At 43.6% G+C, this 26,528-nt stretch overlaps 1 protein-coding gene across 3 annotated transcripts in view; it reads right to left on the bottom strand.

Moving 5' to 3' along the window:
• PALD1 (phosphatase domain containing paladin 1) overlaps nt 1-26,528 on the bottom strand; it is a 193,205-nt gene that overhangs the window by 102,920 nt on the left and 63,757 nt on the right. For all 3 annotated transcript variants that reach the window (XM_084635426.1, XM_084635428.1, XM_084635427.1), the window contains 9 exons: nt 16,376-16,570; nt 15,537-15,639; nt 14,466-14,645; nt 11,391-11,555; nt 10,442-10,602; nt 9,583-9,658; nt 6,612-6,763; nt 5,020-5,116; nt 4,691-4,795 (listed from right to left, as the gene is read on the bottom strand). In XM_084635426.1, coding sequence (XP_084491552.1) covers nt 4,691-4,795; nt 5,020-5,116; nt 6,612-6,763; nt 9,583-9,658; nt 10,442-10,602; nt 11,391-11,555; nt 14,466-14,645; nt 15,537-15,639; nt 16,376-16,570 — 1,234 coding nt within the window. The remainder of the gene's footprint in view (nt 1-4,690; nt 4,796-5,019; nt 5,117-6,611; nt 6,764-9,582; nt 9,659-10,441; nt 10,603-11,390; nt 11,556-14,465; nt 14,646-15,536; nt 15,640-16,375; nt 16,571-26,528) is intronic.

Below are 26,528 nucleotides of genomic sequence, written 5' to 3' on the forward strand. Positions count from 1 at the left end.
TTAACACATTTCAAGACTTATGTTCCCCTCTCAGTCTTCTTTTCTCAAGACTAAACAAACATGTCCAGTTTTTCTAACTTTTCCTCACAGATCAGGTTCTCTGGACCATTTATCATTTTTGTTGCTCTTTGTCCATTTTTTTCCAGTGTACTGCCCAAAATGGGACACAATAGTTCAGCTGAGGCCTCATTACTGCCAAGCAGTGTGACAATTACCTGCCATGTTTTCTATATGACACTTGTTAATACTCCCTAGAATGATGTTAGCCTTTTTTGTAACTGCGTCACATTGTTGACTTATATTCACGAGCCACTATACTCCTGGGTCCTTTTCAGCAGTACGACAACCTAGCCAGTTATTCCCTATTTTGTAGTTGTGCATTTTATTTTTCCTTCCTAAGTGCAGAACTTTGCACTTGGCTTTACTGAATTTCATCTTGCTGATTTCAGACCAATTCTTCAATTTATCAAGGTCATTTTGAATTTAAATACTGTCCTCCAAAGTGCTTGAAGACCCTCCCAGCTTGGTGTCATCCACAAACTATATAAGAATACCCTACCATTATCCAAGTCATTAATGAAAATACTGAAAAGTACCAGACCCAGAACAGACCCCTGCAGAACTTCACGAGACACATCCTCCCAGTTTAGCAGTAAACCACTGACAACTACTTTTTTAGTATGGTCTTTCAACCAGTTGTGGACCCACCTCATAATACTTTCATCTAGACCACATTTCCCCAGTTTGCTTATAAGAATGCCTCACTAAAAATCAAGATATATCACGTCTACTGCTCCCCACATCCAATAAGACAGTAACTCTGTCAGAGAAGGAAATTACATTGGTGTCCATGATTTTTTCTGAACAAATCATGCGGCCTGTTGCTTATCGCCCTATTATCCTCTAGGTGCTTACAAACTGATTGTTTAATCATTTGTTCTGGTATCTTTTGAGGTATCAAAGTTAGGCTGACTGGTCTATAATTCCCCAGGGCCTCTTTGTTTCCTTTTTAAAAATAGGTACTATGTATGCTCTTCCCCAGCCTTTTGGGACCACACCATCCTCCATGAGTTCTCAAAGATAATCGCTAATGGTTCCAAGATTGCTTCAGCTACTTCCTTAAGTACCCTAGGAAGAATTTTTGTCAGGCCTTGTCAACTTGAATACATCTAATTTATTCAACATTCTTGAACGCTGTTCTTTCCTTATTCTGGCTTATGATCCTTCTCCCTTGGTATTAATATTAATTGTATTAAGCATCTGGTAATAATCTTTTTAATAAAGACAGAAACAATATAGGCATTAAATACTGCAGCCTTCTTGGTGTCCTCCATCATTAGTTCTGCTTCCCTGCTAAGTAACGGACCTACAATTTCCTTCATCTTTCCCTTCCTCCTAATGTACTCATTCTGCACTTTAGGGCATGTCAACACTTACTAGTAGATCGGCACTGCTGTAATTGATACAGCAATTGTCAGTTTAGCTGGTCTGGTGAAAACATGCTAAATCGATGGGAGAGCACTCTCCCATCAATTTGTGTACTCCACCTCCACAAGAAGCGCAAGTGAAGTCGAAGGGAGATGCTCTCCCGTCAACACAGCACAATGTAGCCACTGCGGTAAGTGGATCTAACTATGTCGACTTCAGTTACATTATTCATGGAACTGAAGTTGCGTAAGTTAGATTGATTTACCGCGGTAGCATAGACCAGCCTTTAGTCTTTCTGATTTTATCCCTACCAGATTGCACTGTTCTTTTGTGCTTAGAAATTTGTCCACGTTTCCACTTTTTATGGAATTCCTTTAATTTTCATGTAATTAAAGAACTCCTGATGGTGCCATATTGGCCTCTTACTATTCTTCCTATCTTTTCTTTGCTATAGGCCAGATGCTCAGTTGCTGTAACTCAGTATAGCTCCATTGATTTCAATGGGTTGATACCAATTTAATCCATGGCACCATGTGCACACTTTAACATTGCCACAAGCAGCACTGATTGGAACATTTGAGCTACTCTGATATCCCTTGCTTTAAATGAGCAATAAAGTGTAAATCTGCTTTGAGCCATTGCCGTTAACTAGTACATGGTATTTGAGGTATGAAATTAAAATGGATGTGAATCCCAATCAAACTGATAGAAAATCAGTCATGCATCACAAGACAATTAACTTCCCTATTAACCAGATCCCTGCCAACCACATGCCGGCTTAGCAGCACCAACTGTTTAATGCAAGTTTTCTTGTCCATTGGATCAAGGATGGGATGACTGGCAGACAGCAGCATCAGTGATAATTAAACCCAAATTAGATACAGTCAGATTCCATTTTACGGATCATTTGGCCTGGCCATTTAAGAGGTTACTTGATTGGTCAGGTCCTAGCTCATGCTCCCTCATGGGCAGAATGAAAACAAACAGCCTATCCTATCCACCCCACTTAGGAAGGTGCGCCTACAAATAGAGGTAGCAGCCAAGGTCCCCAGGGGACAGCCTTATAAAATAAAAAGATAGTCTTCTATAAAGCCTCCCCAAGAAGGATAGAACATGTAGTTTGCTGAAGAGAGGAGGTCTTAAGTGGTGGCATATGCGATAGTGAGTCTCCTCATATGTTGGTATAAATCAGCAATAACACCTCTGAAGTCAATGGAGGAGCACTGGTTTTACACTAATGTGCTATATGGCTCTGATTGTGCTCTCACGTGGTATTTGCCTCCAGCAAGTACTATAATTTCCCATTTCTTGTCAATCGATCGGGAATATTTCAGCAAAAGGAAGAACAGGATGCTTTTTCTTTTTAATTGCATTATATAGGGTTCATCCACATTGCACTGGAGTGGGATGAGAGGGTAAGAGATCAGTCCCAATCAAAAGGTAGCAGAAATGACTTATTCCTAATACCGTAAATTATAAAGCACACCCATAAATTCAGTACAACAAAAAATTAATGAAATAATATTATAGTTCTGACTTCATCCAAGATTGGAAGGGAAGCAGAAAGAGAAAGCTTTATCCCATCCTTGGTCTTCAGAGGTGCAGCAGCAGGAGTTCAAGCAGAGTGGCAGCTTAATCCTGAATGCTCTTTTACTATTATGATGTTATGGATTCATTGTGCTCTATACAACCAACAACAGGAGCTCCTATCCCTGGCTCTAGGCACTCCTGATAACTTTCAAACACACAGTTGTAAAAGGAACCACTCCTGCAATCACCCAGCAGCTAAGGATACCCCAGCAACAATAAAAAAATCACAAATATTTCCTCAGGGCATAAGCAAGTCAGTGTTATAAATAAAGTCAGTGAAATAAAGTAAAGAGCATGTCATTTACATTACAACGTCATGAAAGCCTCCTCCCTCAGACACACCTCATTTTTTGAGGGGGATAAAATCACACCTGTGTATTTTGACACAACACCACCTCATCTCAGACAGCTACATCACCACCTCATCAGCAGGAATGAGAATTTTCCTTCCCAAAGTGCTCTCTTGGAAGAAAGGAACATTCCTTCTGTATTCCGCATAAACCTTTGGCCAAAAAATGGTCTTCTGGCTTTTAACACAATCTAATAGCATATATCATCTGTGTTTATAGTGTCTCTCGTTTACACCCGAACTCCATAGTACATCCTGTTTATCTCTTCAAGCACAGGAGACTTCAAAAGGAAAAATGACATAGTATTCCCATCTTTCCATCCTTTCTTCAATTCTTCACTCACCCTGTAACTTGCTTCTAATAAATGACAAGTTCACTATCTGGGGATGTAGGTTAAAGAGTCCACGGCCACAGGTAAAATGAGTATGGTTGTCTCAAATGCCCACATCACAAAGAGACCCACACCATTTGGCACAAGAGGCAGCCTCTGCTCAAGGGAAGTCCAGGATTGGAAAAAGACGAGCACTGGCAGAACTACATGGGAGAAGTTAACACAAGCACTGTATTCTCACCCACATTTTTTGAAGGAACTTTAGTATTTAGTCTGTAAACTGGAATAAGACAGGAATCTGACGTAAGAGCTGCTCCATCACCAGTGTCACTCCTGCCCCCATGTCATACTGAAGGACAGAGCTCTCACTATGACACTGCCAAGAATCCCTATAAAACAGTCAGTCTGAATTACTAGGGATCGACAACAATACTTAGCTCACATACAACACTTTTCATCCACAGATCTCCAAGTGCTTTATGCAAGGTCAGTTTTGTTATACACATGTTACAGATGGGGAAATGAGGCACAGGGAAGCTATGTGACTTGCCTAAGATCACTCAGCAAAGCAGTGGTAGAGCATGGAACAGAATCCAGGTTTCCTGAGTCCCAGTCTAGTGCTCCTAGAGACATACCTGTCAGCACAAACATGAGTCTGATACAGATATTGCCCAGAGAGGTCAATATCTGATGGATGGGCTGATACCCATCCTAAATTAGAGGCCATGAAATTCTTCTTCTGCAAATAATCAAGCTACTGTTTAAAATGCTAAACAAAGCAAGGAGAGTTGTCAATCTGGTGACTTCCATCAGCGCAAAATTCACCCCAGATTTTTTTAAAATAAGTACATCACCTGCATTAGACTATTTGCATTTCACTCCAAAAAGGTGCCTATTCTCTTAGTACTAGATTTTTTGTTTTTTGTTAACAAAATATGAATTATTCTCTTCAATAGGCACCATGGTTCTGTAGTTTGGCTCCCTACAGTACCTGAATCTGGTAATCTTCTCCAATCCCTTCCAATTTCTTCTTATACTCATAGATGGCTTCCTTCATGTCATGCATTTCAGAGCAGCAGGAAATGGCACTGTCCACCTTGGAGAGATCAAAAGGGAATTCAGTAATTGAAGGCAAAAGATGAGATTTCACCCTCTCCCAGCTGGTCCTGTTTGAGTCTCTCCCTTCCCCGCCCCCCCCCCCCCCCCACACACACACTTTCAGAGACACATCCCTTCCACACAAGGGCTATACACCTGCCTGAAGGCCACCAGCATGAGATATACCTACAAATGTAAGCCCAGCCACAGACAGACGCTTACCTCCTCAACGATTTGTTGGCCTTTTGGTACCATGTCAATAAAGTTCTGAATAACCCAAAATCGGTCCCTGGACAAAGTATTAGCAGGATGTGGAAGGCTGTAAATAAGGAAGGAAAGAAACAGAGTAAGTTCGAAGTTATAATAATCTCCATCGCTTCTCTCCCTCCTTTTGCTTTCCTTTTACATTTATGCCAGTTTAAAATCTTAAAGGAAACTATCCTGTTTCACATAATTCATCCAATCAACCTAGCACCCAGTAGGCAAGATTGTGTACAGTAGCTGAGCTTACAAGTGTCTTCCATTTTGAAAGGTTCTAATAGTTTGCTCTATGTTGAAAATAGGGAAATGACTTTGGATTAAAGGGATACCATCCATCCATTTGATTGTACTATTTTTATACTATGTATATTTAGAATCCCTTTCCCATGAGCACACTGTCCATATTTTTCATTTTTGTTTTCCTCCAGGATGCGTATTGTTGGCAGGTAATCATCATCCTGAGTCTACACAGACAGAGTCTACACAGACAGCATAGCTTCAAGGTCTGAGCTGCTGCCACCTGCAAGCCTTCCTCAGAAAGACAGGAGGAACTGCTCCTGGGGGAAGCTACAGATAAGGGTATGGAGATGTTCAGTCCTAAAGCAGCTCTTGCAGGAGTGGTCCAGAGAGGGGAGTGTATTATAAACGGGCTGGGAGCCTCTATTCACTGTGGTGTATAAGCTGTTAGAGCACACCAGTAAATCAGGCACTGGATGGAAGGTGCTCTTGTGGGGAATAGCCCTCCATACCCCCACAAGAGTGCTATTGCTGGGAGCAGGCCCCACTCTCCCAAATATGTTAATGAAGGGGGCCCCAGGCCCCAAATGTCATTTAATGGGAATATAATTAAATCATCAATACCTTTACTCACATTCCGGTCTCTAATACAGAGACCAAGCACCTACCCTCCTTGTGCACTCTCTGCGGATAGAGTGATTTGGACAGACTGTGCCTGGCTTCTGGAGAAGGTCATGTGGGCAGAAAGACCAGGAATGGAATAGCTGTGGCGCGGTGGCTGAACTGAGCCTGTAGTCAGCGTGTCTCTTGTCGGAGAGATCACACTAAGGCTAGGTCTACACTACAGAATTACTTCGGTATAACGACATCGCTCAGGGGTTTGAAAAAATCCACACCCCCCTGAGCAACCCAGTTATACCAACCTAAGCGCCGATGTAGACAGCACTAGATCAGTGGGAGGGTTCTCCCGCTGAGGTAGCTACTGCATCTTGCAGAGGTGGATTAACTATGCTGACAGGTTAACTCTCTCCTGTTGGCACAGAGTGTTTTCACTAAAATGCTACACCGGTGCAGCCGCAGCATTGAGTGTAAATTTTCTTTTACAAAAGAATTTATAAGAATTTCTACAGCAATTCAATTCTTCCTGTGAAAAGCACCCTCAATACATGCACCCTTAGCAATTAACATGGGAGGGTTTTCTTAAATACAAGTTAGTTATTTAAGAAGCTCTGGTACTAAAGGAAGCCCTTGGCACTCTCCTCCCCATTTCATTCCACCAGCTATCTAAAAGGGGAGGGAGATGAAGGCATGCTTACTCTTGTTTCTGTGCTGCCCCCTTGCGATGATAAAGCACCAAAGTGCCTAACACCATGGCAAGGTTGGTCCTGCCAACACCAGTTTGGCAGCTGAAGAGTAAAGCAGGAGGCAGTCTGCTGGGGTCCTGGAGCAGGAGCAGGTTTGGACTCTCCTATAATTGAGATAGAGACAAATGTATCATCTCTCACACAGAGCATCATAAAATGCTTCACAGTGAATACATGCAAGCAGGAAGGAGACAATAGTACACAGCTCAGTACTTATAAGACAAACATTAATATACAAAGGGAGATCAATATCATCGGCGTCATTTTCACATGAGGAAACAGGCACACAGAAATTAAATGAGTTGGGTCACATTCACACTCCTTTGGCTGTTTCAAGTTCACGCAGTGCTGCATAAGCAGAGAGCTGTCCCTTAGGTCTGTAATACCAGGGACAGATAATGGTGTGATCATCTTAGACCGGGTAAACCTCCTCTATCACCACTGACCTGCTACTTTCTGTTTGGCTTTAGGAGTAGAGCAGATCTATTGCATCTCTCCACCAGACACCAGGTTCTCCTTAGCAGCCCAGCTTTTGGGTACCTATTGTGTTGCTCTGTCACTTCAATTATACATTTGACCTGCTTGTTTTATGGCTTAAGCCTTCAATTTCTCTTTTCATTGTAGTTTTTGTTACACTAAAGTGCAGGGAACAAACAATAACTAATTGTATGTTTGCTGGGGATTTCTGGAACAATGTAAGCCATACGATATTTTTGCAGCAGTACAGAAAAATAATTAAATCTACTAAGCCAATTTTACCCCTGTAGTCAGTGGAATTACAACAGATTAATTATACCCCTAGCTTTCAAAATGCAACAATATGCTATACGCTGCAAGTGGTAACCCAGGCTGGTGGAACCCAGAGTGTGACTGAAGTGTGGCTGGCAATCTGCAGCTATACACAGACACCAAGTGTGTTACCTGCATGCTGAAAGGCTGTTTGTGAGTGGCCAAGGTGGGAGACAGAAAGCACTGACACACCCCCAAGTTTGCCAGGCATGGGTGAGACAGCCCCTCACTGGTCTTGATTGCACTCTTCAGAATGTCATACTGAGCACAGCAGCTCTTAATTTACAGGACTGACGAGAATTAAGCAGGAGTAAGTGGTTAAATGAGCCCTAGACCAAAAGCAGCTACCATACCTGGATCAAGACATCTGGAGACATTCTATCCGAATTACAAACAGCAGAGAAATTAATGGCTAAAGTAAATGGTCTAGGGAGAAAAAAGGCAGAGTGGGAGATGGTGGAGGAAAAGAGAAAATAGATTTTGTATTTCATTGGTCTTTTGGAAACAAGAAGCACTCAGAGCTCTCTGCGTACAAAAATGGTGATGTTTCCAATCAGTTGAGCAAGCATCCTGCTACATCCAGCACATATGCTCCAAAAAAGGCAGAGCAAAAAGGAGAATGCGTGAAAGAACATGAAGCAGGATGGAAAATGTTCTGGAAGAACACAAGCCCTCAGTGTGCACCTCAAACAGGAAGGAACTAAGATAAACACAGGTTGCCCAGTTTTTCTAAATCACTGCGTCAAAGCAAGAACATGTGACTACATCTGAAGCAAAATGAACTCAAAGCAGCTGTTTATCATTTAGGGTTGAGACAACTTGAGTCTAAACAAAAAAATCTCACTCTAAGGCAGATTTTGGTGCCAAGAAAGCATTAGTGACATTTTCATTGGTTCCTAGAAAAAAGGTTCATTCCACTCCCCTTAAATCCTACTGAAAAAAAAAAAATCTTTTTTGAAATTAACACAAAATAGACACATTTTCCTAGGGGCTAGTGTTTTGTACAGCCACACACAGGGGTTGGGCCAGGCAAAAGATGAGTGGTTATTTGTGTGAGAGAGTTATCTGGTGAGAAGCGCCAGAACAGCAGCCCTGAAGACTCAATCCCTCTGTTTATCCATGGAACAGGTACAAATCAAGCAGTAGCAGTGCTAGCTTCCCCTGCAATGTCCCACCAACGTACCTCACCTTCACCTGAAGAGACCACCTCTAAGGATCACTCTCCCACCATAGTGCCAAATATAATGAAAGCCATTGTTAACCAGGAACAGAACTAAGGCCTCCAACTCAATTCAGAGGCCAATGAACAGTCACAAGATGGCAAAAACTTTTGACCACTATGAACCCAAGCCAGATGTGCATCAGCAATGTAGAGTATCCCAAACATGATTTTCAGACCTCAAGTTATTTTAAATATTTTAAGGGCCCTGGAGACAAACAATCACTCCTGAGAACTTTGCAATAAAGAGCCAGAGTGCTGTGCTCTTGGCATCTCTCACACGCTGCGCTTGTGTGTCAGAGCTTGGATCAATCCCATCAGTAACTTTGGAAGCCATTTTGGGACTGGATTCGATCCAACTATACCATACCGTTGCTCATCATGACAGGTGCTCCTTCCCGAAGCACAGGGGTTCCACACTGTATTTCTGGCCAGCTACTACAAAGCTAGAAGCTTCAAAAGAAGTTTAAAAACAGACACACAAGCTTGCCAACAGAAAGGAATGTGGATCTGGAGCTGTGGTAACTAACATTAAAACCATTCAACACGTACACATTAAGCAGGCCATTGGTCTTCTGCTTAAGACATTTGACCTCAGGGAGTCCTTGGCCCTAACCCAGGCTCAGCCACTGACTCATGTGCCCTTGACAAAGTCATTTGCCACCCCCTTAAGATTTATCTCAGGAGGGAACCTGCCTTAAAAAAAACCACAGAAACCTCATTAGAAATCAGATGCTGCATCTGACCCAAGTAGCTTCTCTGGAGGGAAATAAACAACAAACAGGTGACAGTTAGTGAAGTAATTGCTGCTAGTCTTTCTGGTCATGCTAACAGAAATCTGATATTTTAACTCTGACTGCCTCCAAGCTGCTAATGTGAGACACCTTCTGCAGTTCCACAGTCTGCAGTCCTTACCCTGAGGAAATTGGTGAAAGCATCAAACTGTGCTTCTAGAGGTGCCCCATCCACAGGCAATGGCAGCCGATGGTACCTGCCAAACACAGTAAAAAGACATTCATCAGGATGTGAGCAAAATGCCATTCATTGAAAATAAGCAGATTTTACACTCTAATAAAGTTCTAGAGCACAGACAACTGGAAATGCTGCCTTCTGATGTGTGTGAGGGCCTCACTTAAAAGAAGAATGATGTAAAAAGAACGACTCTAAAAATAGTTATGTATTCAGTAATGGTCACTGTGTTTCTCAATTTAGAAGAGGATTATCCACATGTTTTGGGGCATCTTTCATGGTTATAAAAGTAGAGTGCTTCTGCCATTCATCCTTTGGGCGGAGAACAGCATGGTTTTATGGGGGTAGGAGAAATGCACATCTATGCTGGGGGTTGTTTGAGTCTCCTTCCCACCCTTCACGCTGCATAACACAATTTCCATTCTTCCAATAGGGTGGACTGGACAAAACTTCCCATCAGTATTGCTCTCCAGCTGGACAGAAGGACTCTTCCTTCCTTCTCTTTAACCAGAGCTCAAGTTATTACATGTTGAAACCACAGAACCTGTGACCTCTGGGAGATTGGGAGCATGACCCAGAAGTACATTTATGAGAACACCAGGTCTATGTTACAGTTTTGGGACTTTAGGAAAAGTATTGATAAGACTGAATATTTGATTGATTCCCTTGGCATGGCATAAATAAAACTTTTTTTAAATAAACATGCAGAGGAAGAGAAAAGAAAGAGCAGAAAAGAAAAAGAGGACGCTGCCAAACTATGTGGGTGATTTAAAGGCCAGGAATGTTTTATGTGCCTGTGGGTTACCTGTAAAATGGCAGCAGGAAGACAGGCCGCTTGTACACCTCCTCCATCACATGGATGTCCTCTTCGCGCTGGATGGTCACGGAGTGCGGTTCATCTTTGAAGTGTTCAATGTCATTATAGATGTAGTAAATGTTCTCACTCAGCTGAGCAAAATCATGTATCTTCAGTAAACAAATGCAACAAAACCACGTTTAAAACAACTGCTTTACAGTTTGATCCCCATTTTCAACTCCACCAACCCAGCAGCACATGGGAATCGCAGTGCTTATATACAGCATGTGCTGTTTTGGACAAAGGAAACAAACAACTTGACTGGGCTCAACATATTGGTCACTAGAAGTTTGTTCATGCTACACAATCTGGCACAACGGGCAGTGCCCACTCACAAGAGGCTCAGGACTGGAACAGGAAGGAGGATGTTGCATATAAGGACTGAGGTGAATTGGTAAAATTGTGTGCAGATCTAGAACTGAAGTAGCAGGCATGAGAGCAGCTGGAGGTCTAGGTGGAGACACAATGGGAGAGCTGTACAGGTGTTCAAAGGTGGAATAGCATGGATGCTTGTGGGTCAGGACTTTGGTTTACTTGCAAAGCTGGGTAAGGGCCCAGAGCAGGGATTCTTTAGGCCAGGAACAAAGTGCAATGTAATATTCTGTGGGGTTTTAGCCTCTATTTTTTGGCCATTAAAAGTCACCAAGTAAAGCGGAGAAATGATTTTTTATATATAAATAAAAATCATGGCCCCTCCCAAGGGTCACTTCCCACTGGACAGTGAAAAAAACCTCCACTATACAGTGTAACAGAATTATCAGGTGGTTCCAATCAATTGTCCCCATTCCCTGCCAAACACACACCTCAGTTCACCTCAGTCCCCAAAACCAAAATTGACAGACACCCCAGGTCCCGCTATTTCACACAGTGGAACAGCTTCCTTATGCCTCCCAATCACCTCTTTCCGAATTGCAAGCTCCATGTTGTCAACTTTGACCCCTCTTGGCAGGCTGTGCAGGTTTTCATGCAAGTTCTCCTTTCCTCTTGGTGTGTAGGGCACAAAGTCGTTTTCCATGGGTAGAAATAGAACCGGCTCCTCACGAACACAGAAGAAGATGCACTCCTGCAAAGACACAGGTACATGCCAGCCAACAGCCTCCACTGCTCCAGCTTTGTGAATGGTTGATGAATGCCTAGCTGAGCTCAGCATCTAGAGAGAGGAGACTAGACTAGAGAGACTCTTATTCTGGTTTTTAAAAGCTTGTGAGGCATATAGTGGCAGACATGATATACTGACCTAGACAGATGGATACTGCTGTGCCATTTTTTTCCCCAGTCAAGCTGGGGGAGTGAAGGTCTCAGTGTCCAACACTGGGACGGTGCAAGGAAAATATTAAAGAGACAGGATTGTTATTTTTCATTATTTGTTTTGTGTGTTCGGAGGAACTTAAGATCTTGAGCTTTAATCCTGTCACAACAGGTGCTTATGACAGCGTTAAAAAGGTGTCATGAAAATTCACCAATATGTGCATTACCTACCTCCTGGTGCCACGATGAGGATGAGAATATTAATCACCAAGTATTTGTCCTGGATGAGTGGGGGGCATAAAATTTTGGAAGGCTGCCTTTTTTTTGGAGGTAATTATTTCAGTCACAGCTCTTAAGGCAGGGCCATTTTATGACTGGTGTGAATTGCAGAAGGCAAACCCTCTCTTTCATGCCACTCTCACCGCAATGGATAGTGCTTCCCAGATGCCCAACTCAGTAAAAAAGGGGAACAAGAGGGATTAAAAATAAATAGGTAAGGGGCAACACCACCAGAGCATCATTCTACTTCCACCCACATCCAAGTGAGCAGAGTGGCTTCTTTCAAGGCTAATGCTATCTTGGGTATTCCACAGGGGGGCTGCAGCTAATAACTTCCACAGGAGCATTCCACTCCTATGATTCCCCACCCACCAGTGCACAGAGTGAGGTTCCTGGGTCCCTCCCACTGCTGTCTGGAGGTAATTGTATCACACACCAACAGGCTTTTGTTTAAAACTAGAATTGGCCAGCAATGAGCTGTTTGTATTTTGACTTAAAGTCATAGCTACAGTGTACTCACATCAGCAGCAGCCTGTGGAGACTATACAGTTACTTTCACTTCATACTGTCCACAGTTACCCACAGGCCCAATATGTCAATGAAAATCAGAAGTTGCAGAACTCTAAAAGGAGCCATTACATCCAAACAAATCAAACAGTTTCACTCACACTGACAAGCAGGAAATCCATCCTCACCTCACCCTCTTGTGCTTAAGGCTGCAGCACTTACTCTAAGTATCACTGCCCATTATTATATGTAGGCACAGAGAAGAGTGGCAGTTTTAACCTGCTTGTGTGAGCAAATCAAACACACTAAAGTTATTTTAACAAAGTTAAACATTTAATGGACTCTCTTCCCCGCCTCCCCCACGTGGCACTCTATATACCGCAAAGCAGACCCCTGGAACCCCCATATTCACCACCTCCATATAATTAGGATATATTTTGAGCAAAGTATGTCTTGTGAGGTATCATTTTAAAAGTTGTGATCTGTTGAACACTAATGTCCTCTTGGATTGTATGTGCTATCATTGTGTGCGCAGTTATGAAGTTTTGCTATGTGTGTGTTACTGAAATACGTTGTGAGGTTGGGAACACTCACAACCAGCCTTTCAGGTACAAAGATGGAGTAGTCAGACGTGCTAGTGGCCCATTAAAGGGAATGCACTTTCCCAACAGCCATCCCAGAAGACTTCTCAGACAGAGCACATAAACAATGGAGAATACTTAACCAATGGGGGCGGACCCCCACGTCACAAGCACAGATCTTTCCAGCAAGCTGGAAGAAACTACAAAAAGGGGAAGTGGCATCATGACTTGGCCTCACTCCCCCCACAATTCAACACCTGGAAACACATCTGGAGGACAAAGATTCTGAACTTTGAACTTCCAGCCTGTATATTGAGGAATATACCATCTGTCAGGGTAAGACATTGCTTGATTCAATTCCTATTTAGTTTATAGAACTTAGACTGCAAATTTATTTCTTAGGTAACCAACACTGATCTCTATGCTGGCTACTTATAATCACTTAAAATATATCTTAATCACTTAATAAATCTGTTTTATATTTTACCTAAAACAGTGCATTCTGGTTGAAGTGCTTGGGAAATCTCAGCTCAGTTTACAAAGGCTAGTGTGTGTCCTCTCCACATCGAGGAAGGGGCAGATTAGGTGATGAACTTACACTGGTCAGGCTTCTGAGCAGGGCAAGACAGTACAGTTCTGAGGTGCAAGGCTGGGGAGAATTGATTGAAGACTCTCTATTGTTGGTTCATGAGTGGCTAGGACAAGCATTCATATAATTCAGTTGGGTGTGTCCCTGCCTGTAGATGTCTGTGTAAGTGCAGTACCTGCCAGAGGTTTGTAGCTTGAAAACAGGAACATAATGTGAGGGATACCCCAGGTTGGTGGGACAGAGGGCTGAGTGGCCCCACAGTCCAGGTTGCATCCCAGGAGCCCTATCACACCCCTCTCCACATTAAGATCCACATTAAGAAATACAGTGGAAAACTCATAGCAATGAATTTTTTTCACTGTAGGCCAGTGGTTTTCAAACTTTTTGTATTGGTGACCTCTTTTACACAGCAAGCCTCTGAGTGTGACACCCCCCCCCTTTATAAATTAAAAATAAGGGAGTTTAATTTAATTTAATGGGGATTCGGGGCTGTCAGCTCTGTGGAGCTGACAGCTCGCCACCCTCATGTAACATCTACTTTATTATAAACAGCTTTACAGTGCATCTGAGTTCACTCTACGAGGGTTCAGTTGGCCCTGGGAATAAATTTTGTAACTCCCATTCTCATTGATGGATGGGATTATATATGCACATTAAGAGCTGAATATCTCATGTAATATGGAACACTAATTTTTATCACCTAGACAGGTATGCATTTGGTTTTCTTTCACACACACACACACACACACACACACACACACACCCCTACCTTGTGCCCATAGCTCTGGAGTTTCTGCAGCACCTGCTTGAATCCATTGAGACTGGGCTGTCCCATTCCAAACACTTCATACCCTCCTTTGGCCTGTCGGAAATTTGGAGCTCCACAATTGCCTGTAGTGTTCAAGACATCTAATTTACTGTATACATCTCTGACCATAAAATATTTCCCCTGCAAAATAAGTGGTGGAGAAAAGACAATGATTTGAGTGTGAAACAACAAGCATTTTATATAAAACTATGCATCTACATAGAACTGAGCATATTCTAATTCAACAGGAAGGGAGAGGGGCAAGAGATGACCAAGAAGTGTATTCCAACCACTTCACTCAAAAGAAACTCTTCCTAGACATATGTTCAATGTGCCCATATCCCCATCATCCCTGATCACAAGCACATAGCAGAATGGGAAAGCAGAGTACCAGCCAGCAGAAACAGTGTCTTACCAGCTCATAGTGGCTGCTCATTCTACGAAATGCAAAACAACTTCAGAATTCACTTAGCCAAATGTGCAATGAAAAAAACTTCTTCAGGTCTTTCCCCTGAAGGTGATTAGTTTATACACTGAGCAGCAAGTCTGATTCAATTTCAAAACTGAGTGAAATACCGATATGAAGCTTAGACCCTACATGACCACAGCCTAGAAATGAAGGTTTCCACATGTTTGTAAACATCAGCCTGCCTGCTCAGAGAGATTGCAAAGCTGCCTGCGGTGAAAGTGTTCACATAACACAATACACTAACCGCAGCTGCCTCTCTCTCCTTCCCCTTTCCTTTCCTATCCCCAAACAGCTACCCACCTCCATCCCCACAAGCACAGGGATCCCTTTCTGGGATCAAATTAGCTGATCCAAAGCCTCTAAGGAAACCTCATTCCCAGTCCCCGATAACAATGCTTGCAGGGTTTGTGAAATGAATCCCGTGGCATTTGCACAGCTGTGTTACCCTTCCCTTAGCTCATAAAATGCACAGTATAATTTTCACCTCAGGTAATGTGACTTGCTTGCTCTACATATACTGTGACAAAGCGTGCTTATGGCACAACAGGGTTAGCAGCCTTTACCTGTACAAGGTAGTGTTCCAACGTGGTCTCTGAAATCCGCCCCACTGTGTAGTTGGCCTTCAGCAGGTCATCATGAATCTGAAATTCCTCTTTGCAGTTGTAGCTGTGAAAGCCACACACCAAAACATACAGCATTTAAGACAAAGACTTTTTCTCCAGTAAGCATGGGGATCATGGACCAAGAATGTCAAGGGATTGAAGCTCAGGGACACAGGCTGTGAAAAAAGCCACCCATCCCTATCCTATTCACTTGGTAAACCCCAAGTACAATATATTCTCTATAACTACAACCACTGGTTGAAATGTTATCATGTGACAGAAACTAAATTGTGTGCTATACATGGTAATCACCACCACAGATATGCTACACAGGCTGTGGGGCAGAACAGTTGCTGGCAGCACAGAGGTAACTGGCAGAGGCTTCGACAAGCGAGAGCCAGGCTGCTCCAATGGGACAGGGTGGAGAAAGTGGGGTGGGGGGAAAAGGATGGTCCCGAATCCTGCACCCACCAAATAGTCTGCTCATCTGGGGATGCAGGAGAGGGGAGGGAAAGAGGAGCCTGGGTCTCTTGAAGGCTGTTCCTACAGGGGAAGCAGGAGGCAGGGAGAGGTTGTAGGACTCGCTGCTTCTCCCCAGGAGATTAATTGTGGGAAGGTCTGTTCTCTCAGCACAGAGAGCTGGGGGGGTTGAGAGGATGAAAGGAGGAGAATCCCCAGTCTTCAACAAAACCAGTAGAGCAATGCTCCTAGAATGTTAGCAGAGGGGAAACTCTGGATGCTGATGGGCTGGGGCAAAGGTTATGTGATTTACAGAAGCACTCCAGTCTGAAGCTACTCACGTGATGACAACAGGCGCCACCTTGTTGGTGATGATGGACTTGGCTTTGTTGTTGTGGAGGCCAACCGTCTGGCAGGAGTGGATGCTAAGCGAGTGGCGGTCCTCCATGGTCCCGTTGCCGTGAACGTTCTCAAACGTAGCTGCTGAGACCGTTTGCTGAGCTGTGCTGGCAGTTGTACCCATAATCCACAGGCAGCTTCATAAAACAGCCAGGAGAACAGGCGGTAGGAAAGGGAGGAGAAACGACGAGACAAAACATTAGGGCTGATCTAAAGAGGACTTAACGCCAACCAAACGTCACGACAGAATTACCAGATGCTACACTTTAAACAGGCTCAGATCTGACACTGTACAGACAATTGTTGACCGTGTCTCCCCCTTTAAAGGTTTTGCATAATTGGATGGTTTTGATGCTCATTAAAGTGTGGGTAGAGCCAGACAGAGTGTGGGCAGCTGCCTGGGCAGATTCCACCTCCGTTCACACACACCCCTCTGCCAATGCAACTCAGTTATATCCTTCAGCTCTCACAGCCAACACCCAGGTCACACAAACAAACATGGGGCTGGCCATCCCTCAATCCAACCCTGCTACTGTAGGCCTACAGCCTCTCCTGAGCAACAGAGGTGTGTCACCCTGTGGGGACTCTGACCAGGCAGACAGACAGACAACTAAAACACACACATCCCCACGTTTCATTGGTGAGTGATCTATGTGAAACTGAACCCAGGAGGTTTAGCTCATCTATTCCCAATTTTCAAAACATAAAATAAAATTGCAAAGTAATAATGGCCTCCAAAGAATATATGGAATTAATCTGGCATTTCAGGATATGGACACACATGGTCCCCTTGGTCATGAATGCTAAGCTATCTTGCTGTTTAAGGGTAGGCTGAACTCCGCTCTCACGGTTTAAAGTGGGGTCTCTGTCCCTCCAGTTCAAGGAATACATAAGCACTGCAGTCTCCCATGCTGTCCCAGCAAACCTAGGTGCTACCCTCGCTCTGCCACTAAGTTGCTGAGGATATGTCTACACCGTGAACCGCAATCTGTGGCAGTGAGTCTCAGAGCCTAGGTCAACAGGCTGGGCTTGTGCTACTGCACTAAAAATATCTGTGTAGACATGGTAGCTAGGGCTCTGAAGCCCAGCCCCGCTTTCTGAAAGCCTGGGTAGGGGTGGGCTTCAGAGCTCAAGCTGCAGCCCGAGTTGCAACATCAGCACAGCTGTTTGCAGCGCAGTAGCATGAGATCTGCAAGCCCAAGTCAGCCAACCCAGGTTCGAAGACTCACTGCCTGGGGCTGACACTCACTGTTTGGAAGTACCCTTACAGTGGCTTTGGGCAAAACACAACTTCTGTGTGCCTCACTTTCTCCATCTGCTTTCCCCTTTGCACAGGGCTTTGAAAGCTACTGATGAAGAGTTATGTCTACACTGCAATTAGATACCTGTGGCTGGCCCAGGCCAGCTGACTCGCGCTCATGGGCCTTGGGCTGAGGGGCTGTTCCATTGCAGTGTAGACATTCCAGCCTGGTCTGTGGCCCAAACTCTGGGACCTTCATGCCTTGCAGGGTCCTAAAGACCAGGCTCCAGCCTGAGCCCGAATGTCTACACTGCACTGAAAACAGTCTTTTAGCCCAAGTCCCAGGAGCCCAAGTCAGCTGGCACACGCCAGCCATGGGTGTCTAACTGCAGTGTAGACATACTGAACAGCACGCTAAGTATTGCTGATGTCCCCACTAAAGACCTGGAGGGGAATGAGAGATCGCCCTCAGAGCAAGATCCTTTTAACTTTAGAAAAAGGGATAGGATGCAGAACAGGTACTGGCCTCTTACTCAATCCTTAGTATTCAGTTCAGTTGTCCCAGCAGTCACATTGCTCCTCTTGGTTTTCCCTCACTTTTAAAAATAGTTCAAAGCCCAATCTAGGGGCTATTGAAGGCCTTTATGAATGGAGTCGGGGGAAGGAAGGATGGGATGGACTGAGTTCAGGGACGAAATGATAGGGCCCCTTGGTTAACATCTCTTGTTAACTCAGAAGTCAGCCATGTTGTACATATCAGAGCACCAGATTTGCTGGTTGAGGGAAGTGTCTAGCCAGCCGCCTTCTTATGACAGTCCTAAACCCATAACATAACATGATGTAAGTTCCTTAACTGAGTGCCCCCTTTGCACAAACACAAGCTGACAGGGCATGAAGAAATGAAGATCCTTGAGTTTGGAAGGAGAGGAGCTAAGGAGGCATGTGAGCTATTAGTGGGGACTCTGCTGTTCTGGGGGGAGGGTGTCTTCAACTCTCCTCTAGCTGCAGACTAACTATGCTCTTACACCCAAACCTTCTCTAGATGACAGCACCCTTCCAAACACAACTCATCAGCTCCCACCCACCCCCTTCAAATTCAACAGATTCTTGGAAGGATCTTTGAAACTGGTAACATGCCACTCTCCCAAAGGACTCTGGTGAGAGACACAGAACAAAGATGCTTTTGCAAGGATCAGGAGAATGCAGAGTCTAGCCATCTGCTTTCCTGAGGTCTTCAATTGCTCTTAGCCAACACAGCAGACACACACACATGAGCATCTTTCCAGTGATAACTAAATAGAGAGCATGAGCCTGAACTAATGGTAATGGAGGCTGGAAATTAATATGCAAGAGGAAAATGAAAACAGTTTTTCCTAGATAGAAATACTGACCTCTCAGACTAATTTCAAGGGATATGAGGAAGCTGCAGGGAGAACTGTACAGGATCCAAGGGAAGTGTTGCAAAAGCTAAGATTATATTCCATCTGAGGAACTGGGCTAGAAGAGCAGGGACAAGTGCTTCAGTCGCTCCCTGATGGCTGTATCTGGCTCTCAGACCATAAGGGAAATATTCTCTCTCTGAAGATAGAGCTTTAGCAGTGAGTCTTACAGAAAGGTTGGATGCCTATATTTTTTCCTTTTGTTTGCTCATGGACAGTTACTCTTCAGAACTAGGAAGCACCAGTCCTATACTGCTGTCATCTGGCAATACTCCAGCAGAATGACTACACACCACCTCAACCTGGTTAAGTTATGGGAACTGTGAAGGCAGGGAAGAGGTGCATTTCAGATCAGCCAGCCCATTCCGGAGGTTCTCATTTGCTCCCCCATATAAAACTCTTCATTCATATTGTTATGAATCCCCCTAACTAGAAGGGTTGTAGGGAACTCCCTTAGTCTACCTGCTAACATAGGGACATCTGGCGAGGGAAAATATGCATCTCTAAACTCCATTCTACCAAGAGAACCTACCAAAGGGACATTTTGCTTTAAGATTTGGGGGAGAGAGGGAGCGGTGAACATAATAGGACAATAACTACCAAGGATCCATTGTCATATATTCTTCAATATCTAAGGTTGTGTCACTCATACCAGCCAGCAGGTGGCACCATTACATGATATAAGGCTTTCCCAGTAGCAAAAAGCACAAAGTACTCCCAGCGCCTTCTGCCTCAGAGAAGGAAGATTAGCATTATTGTTTATTTGTACAGTGCCAAACAGTGTGTTACTCTACAGACAAGGTCCCTGCCCCAGACTGAAGATGCTTTAAAGAGTAAATATTAATAAATATTTATTTTGAATGTCCAAGTGACTTTTTTTTCTCTAAGCCTCTCACCTCATTTCCAAGTCTGATTAAAGTTTCTGCCCGTGTTTCTTTATTTTATGTTAAGATGCCTAGCTAATATGCTAATTCTGCCTCCTAACAAAAATGTTCAGGTTTTTAAAAAAGGTGACTGAGTTCACCAAATATTGATTGTGCTTGATATAAATTGAAACACCTTCCTCTCCTGCAGTTAGGTAATGTTGCTTTTTTAGTAAAGATATTTTAAGCCTCCATCGGACTTAGTTTTCCTGGAGCTAAGAACTCCATTCTACCTCCCCAGCCCCAATCAAGCATTTATATTCATGCCTAATACTTCAGCCAGCATGACCTTTCACTTCTGACGGTAAATAAAATGTCAGGGATATAGCAGTCTCTCATCCAAATTCAAGACAGCGGAAGTTAAAGGCAAGGAACACTATTTTCCCCTTGGTATAAGAATGATTAAAAAGTGGAAAGGCACCAACCAGGTCCAGATAAGATCCCAACAGAGGCTCTTAAGGGAAACTTGAAGAGCACAAGTCATTTTGATGGGCATCTTACAAAAGATATGGGAGGAGGAAGAAGAAAAAAATACTAAAGGAGTTGGAAAAGGGTCATACAGTGAAGTTGCCAAAGAAAGGAGATATCAGTCAGTTCAAAAATTGAGGGATATTCAATTGCTGTCTATCCCAAGTAAGGTTTTTACATGCATCATTCTAGACAGAATAAAGAAAGCAGTAGGTTCAAGGTTATGACAAGAACAGATAGGGTTCAGACAGGAGAAATCATGTATAGATCAAATAACTGTACGTATCATCACAGAATTGTTGATCGATTGGCAATCACACCTTTACATGAATTTTATAGCTTTCCAAAACGCCTTTGATACAGTGAATAAAACAGTTTAGAACAGAAATTTTTGAACATCATTCAGAGCATCTATGAAAATATAACATGCCAAGTAATATACAACAGCAAACTGGTGTCAGACAGGGATGTCTTATGTCACAGATAATCATTTTACTGATAGCAGATGTGGTAATGAGAAAGACCACAGGATAAACAATGGACTTTCACACAGAAGTTAGAAGACCTTAACTTAGCAGATGACATCAACTTGCTATCCTATACCCACAGAAACATGCAAGCCAAAACAAAAATATTCAGGTCTATGCACAATTAGTAGGGGTGAAAAATCAAGACCAACTGAGAAAACCAAAACCATGAGAATTAGCACACAACAAGAAACACCAACAACACTTTCTAGGACTGACATGGAAGGGGTCAGATATTTCCCATCTTGGCAGCATTGTAAGTACAACAGGAGGAACAGACGAAGGCATTAAAGCCAGAAAAGTGAAAGCCAAACACGCCTGCCTAACTCTAAAGCCAATCTGGAGAAACAAATTTTGTCCTCCAAACTGAACTTTGAATATTTAACACCATTGTAAATGTCAGTCTTACTATAAGCAACGTGGAGATTTATTAAGACCTTACTACCTGGACTCCAAGTTTTTATAAACAACTGCCTTAGACAAATTCTCAATATCAGATGGTCAGAAAAAAAATTCACAAAACGAGGAACTCTGGAGGAGGACAAAACGAAAATGGAGACGGCTAGGACGTACATGGAGGAAAGACCCAAATGACAAAGTTACGCAGGCATTGGACTGAAATCCCCAGGTCAAGAGGTGATGAGGTAGATCCAGGGCTCTATGAAAGCGCACAGTAGAAGCGGAACTGAAAGCTATCAAAATGACAACAGGAAGCTAAGACAGAAGCAAGAAACTGTCAAAGATGGGAGGCAATGCTGAAGGCCCTATGTTCTGCATGGAATAGAGAGAGATAAGTCAACTAAGGCATAAGCGGGTGCAGCTCCCTAGCTGTTCTAGAGAGAGTCTACATGAAATGCAATCCATATAAACATCCCCCTCCCTGGGGTTTGCCTTTATTTGTTAGCTTGGCTGTTTGTAAGGCTTCCCTATAGACTCCTCTGTCTCAAATCCTAGATTCCTCTATTCTATAACCACTCCCATGTCACTTACATTCAGGATGGCATTAACAAGCCAAACCTACCACAATATATCAGCAGAAGTCAGTCAGCCATTCCCTGAAGGATTTCAACGCCTGCTAACAGATTGGATCAACTTCTGCCCCAGCTGCCCTGATTACACCTGGCATTTGTGACTTTGCAGATGCTAGTGACTAAGTATTATGCAAATATAAATACGGTCTACTCTGGATGTGGTTAAGTAATTCTGAAGTGGTCTTGGCTGCTGTTTACATGGATCTGGTGCTTTAATAACAGGTGGTATTTTGATTGTTAACTGCTTCATGATTAATTCTGGTCTCTTTGGGAATTTTTGATGTATATCTGGAGTAGACACTGTGCAACCGTTGTTTGACTTAGGGATTATTCCATTCTGCTCAAGGAATGCCAATTTTCCCTGCTCCAGCCTACATTTGGAATATGTGTGGAGTGGGAAGACGACATCAAGCTAGCGGACTGCTTGCATTCACGTGGCATTGCTCTCTTCAAGGAAGGTGGAGAGGAGGCAGATTTTTATCATTCCATCATTAACGGAATTGCCTCGTGGCTGCTTTGCAGACTTACTGGCAGCCTCCAGGCCAGTAGTGTATATCCTCTGATTTGTCAAAGCCGGTTCAGAAAGTCTCTACTAATCCAATCCAGCCTCTCCAGCCATGCACATTCTCCTCCCCTGTACTTGCCCCACAGGCAATCTTGACAGATTAAAGAAAATGCACAAAAGTTTAATTAGAGTTTGGTAAAATATTAGCATTTCATTTTACCATCCCATCATTGCTAATCACTGGGAGATTTGTGTGTATTGAAAATATAGCAGCTGTGTGCCGGCATCTCAGGCGCCTTTAAACACAGTTTCACGTGCAGCAATTGTTTCCATGGATTGTTTCCAACGCTAATGTTGAGGTGCATCCAGCCTTCCAATGTTTGTAGAATACCACTTAGGCACTCTACAATAAATAAATAATAATAATAATAATTATCTAGTAATGTTTCTCCACAAAGTACCAAAATAAAAATTAAAAAAACACCACCAAGCAACACTGCAATTAAACACAGATCCAAGCCTTGAAACAAGAAAGGAAACAATTCCAGGGACTGATCTTGCACCACTGACTCAACAGGAGCAGGTTCAGACCCTAAGAGGGTACAAGGCCGGGAACTATCTGCAACGACAAGTTGGGATACACTGAAATGGAGTCTAGGCACGATGGAAAGAATTTACCATGCAACATTGCTCTGAACAGAAGAGTGAAACAGTTACAGTAAGTTATTTGCTGCGGAATAACGCTGTTGTCACTACTGAGCTGGGAGAATTATTCTGAGCAACTCTGGAGGTTTAATGGAATGGCAATACTTCCCTTTAGTTGCCTGCAGCCCTCTCACTCGAGTCTACAGGAAAACATGGTGCTGGTGACAAGATCCAGCTGCTCAACGCAGAAGAACCCAGACAAGACAGATGTTTGCAGTCATCCACCCAGCAGCTGGCTACTAGACAGCCACTGTCATCGGGGATTTCCTTCCTTCACTATAAAAGCATCTCTGTAATTCTGTAGAAAAAATGTGTGCCACAACCTACCTCCTTCCCTCCCCCAAGCTCTGCGTTAGCCAAAGATTCCCCCTTGAGTTTGTGGCAAAGACGTTCCCCCACCTTCCCCCCAAATTAGTAGCACAAAGAATCAAATCCAGTTCAGAGCTCTCACACTGCACCGACTTTGTGCTCTTATGAAACTCCATTTGTCCTACTTCACAAGACCAACACTCTAAAATCCAGACAAAAGCAAACAGTTAAGCAGGAGGATCCTCCCCTGAATTGGCACCAGCTAAGAGTATCTTGCATCACTTGACCCCTTTAGAACAATACGTTGACTGTCACTGATGGGCACTGGAGTGGGCCATGCCCAGAACTTGTCACCCGAACAAAAAAAACAAAAAAAAAAGATTGCTGTCACTGGAGGTCTCGGTATGGAAGAAAGAAGAAAAGTATGACTCCGGTTCAGGATGGAGAGGAAGTGAGATGAATTCTAGAGGACTCACACCCATCAAAAACAATACAGAAAGAACTGAACAGAGTTACAGTTTTGACTAACAACATGGCATTGCAGAAGAGATCACACCAGAAAATCCACCCTGGTAGTTTACATCTTAGACTTAAAGGGAAGCTTGTCAAGGTTTTAGACCCAGAAGTATACAGTAATACTCATTTGGTGTACATAGAATCTTTAAATCAGGGATCTCCAAGCTCTTTATAAATCTCAGTGAATTAAACTCACAGGGTTGCAAATGGGCAAACTGAAGCAGAGAGGTGAAGTGACGTGCCTAAGGTCACATAGCAATTTAGTGGCAGAGAAAGGAATAGCCCCCCGATGCCCAATAACTTGCTCCAACCTCTAGTTTGAAATGTCACTCTTTCCTGTTGTATTTAACACCCTGACTTTAAAAGAAAAACAAAATCCTACAAGCAGCTAAAAAATAATTTTTTTTACTGAAGATAAACAATTTAAGAACAAATCTGTTTGGATGCACATGATGCTAGTATACAGTTTTATGTTAGGACTACACTATTGTAAGTCACGATGTTAAGATATTTTTCTAATTTCTGATCACGTAGAAGAAAGTAGTGATACATCAAGAGAACTTAGTGATAAGAAATCGTTTCTTAAAGCAAGACAACTTCCGGACCACAAAACCCTCAACTGTCTCTTCCTTCAGATGTTGAAAGAAAGAAGGACTGTTTGTGACTGAGGGATGAGTTCTGATGGGTCTTTTACTGAATTCTGCAATCTGCTCTTATGAATTAACACCGATGTGATAAAATTATTGACTTTTTTGTTTCAACTAAGCAAGCTTTGTTTGTTTTTCTTGTTTCAATTCACCCAAGGGTGCTCAACACCAAGCTCTGCCCCCACCAGATCCCTTCCCCCAAAACCCCCACCTCCCTCTTCCCACCCCTACTCCTCCCAGCGCCTCCTGCACGCCGTGGAACAGCTGATCATGGTGGGCAGGAGGTGCACTAGGGAGGAAGAGAAGTTGATCAGTGGGGGCGCCGGCGGGGGGAGGCACTGGGCGGAAGAGGCGAGCTTGGCTGCCGGTAGGTGCTAAGCTAAGTAAATAGAGCAACAGGACAATATCTTTATGCTAGCAGACAAAAGTCAACAGTCCAAAGATGAATAACTCTCAATACAGGAGGTTGACTTGAGACTGAAGAAGTTTATTGTGGAGATTTCCTTTCTGGAGGCAGAAAATTTACTGTATGGCTAGTGAGCCCCAAAACAACTTACAAAACCTCTGGGAGAGGCAAGGGGAATGAGGGAAAAATCTTTTATTGGACCAACTTTTGTGCTACACAGAGCTCTTCTTCCGGTCTGGGAAAGGTACTCAGGCCCGGTCTACACTATAAAGTGAGATTCCCTGAATTACCTAATAAAGCCAACCTAACCCCCAATGTAGACAGCACTAGGTCAATGAAGAATTCTTCCGTCGACCTCGCTAATGCCTCTCGGGGAGGTGGATTAACTGTCACTGTAGAGAGGATCTATACTGACGCACTGCTGCTGCAGCATTTCTAGTGGAGACACAGGGCTAGTAAGTTTTCAGTTTAGACATCAGCACAGTTATGTCTCTCTGATGTGTGAAAAATCCACATCCCCGACCAACGCAGTTAAGCCAACTTAACCCCCGGTATAGACAACGCTAGGTTGATAGAAGAATTCTTTCTATCAACCTACCTACTGCCTCTCAGGCCATGTCTACGCTACAAACTTTGGTCACTGCAAGTTACGTCAGCATTAAGCTGCCATAATCTGTATATCGCTTGTCCATGTACATACTTGTCTCCTTGTGTTGGCGCTGTGCACACTCACCAAAAGTGCTTGCATCAATGCATAATGCAGTGCATCATAGTATCCCACTGTGCAACCTGCCACCGCCAGCGCATTGTCTTTTGGGAAGTTTTGGCAATGCCTGGTGGGTCCAAAATGAATCATGCAGGGGTGACTGGGAGCAGAAGGTCAACTTCCCAGTGTGCAGCTGTCTCCATCCCATAATGTAGTCTATATTCCAAATTTTTCACGCCTTTTCAAAAAATCCCATGAACCCGTATGTCCTTCCTTGCTATTCGCCATCTCTGACAGAAGCATGCAGAGCTGCGCAGGCTCCATTATTGTCATAAACATTGCAAGTATAGGACACTCTGGTATTTGCAGAGAAGCAAGAATAACCAAATCTGCAAGGAAAATGACGATTTCCTGGAGGGCAGACTGCTGTGGGACATAGCGAGAACCAATTCAAGGTTGTTGTTGGCATTCATGGAGCACATGGTAGAGCACCAATTCTGGGCCTGAGAAACAAGCACTGCCTGGTGGCATTGCATCATAATGCAAGCTTGGGATGACAAGCTGCAGAACTTTTGGATGCACAAGGCCACATTCCTGGATCCGTGTGCTGAGCTCACCCTACCCCAGATGTCCAGTGCAAAGACATCAAAATGAGAGCTGCACTGACAGTGGA

This window comes from Lepidochelys olivacea, assembly GCF_965140295.1.
Source record: "Lepidochelys olivacea isolate rLepOli2 genome assembly, chromosome: 7".
Lineage (NCBI taxonomy): Eukaryota > Metazoa > Chordata > Testudines > Cheloniidae > Lepidochelys > Lepidochelys olivacea.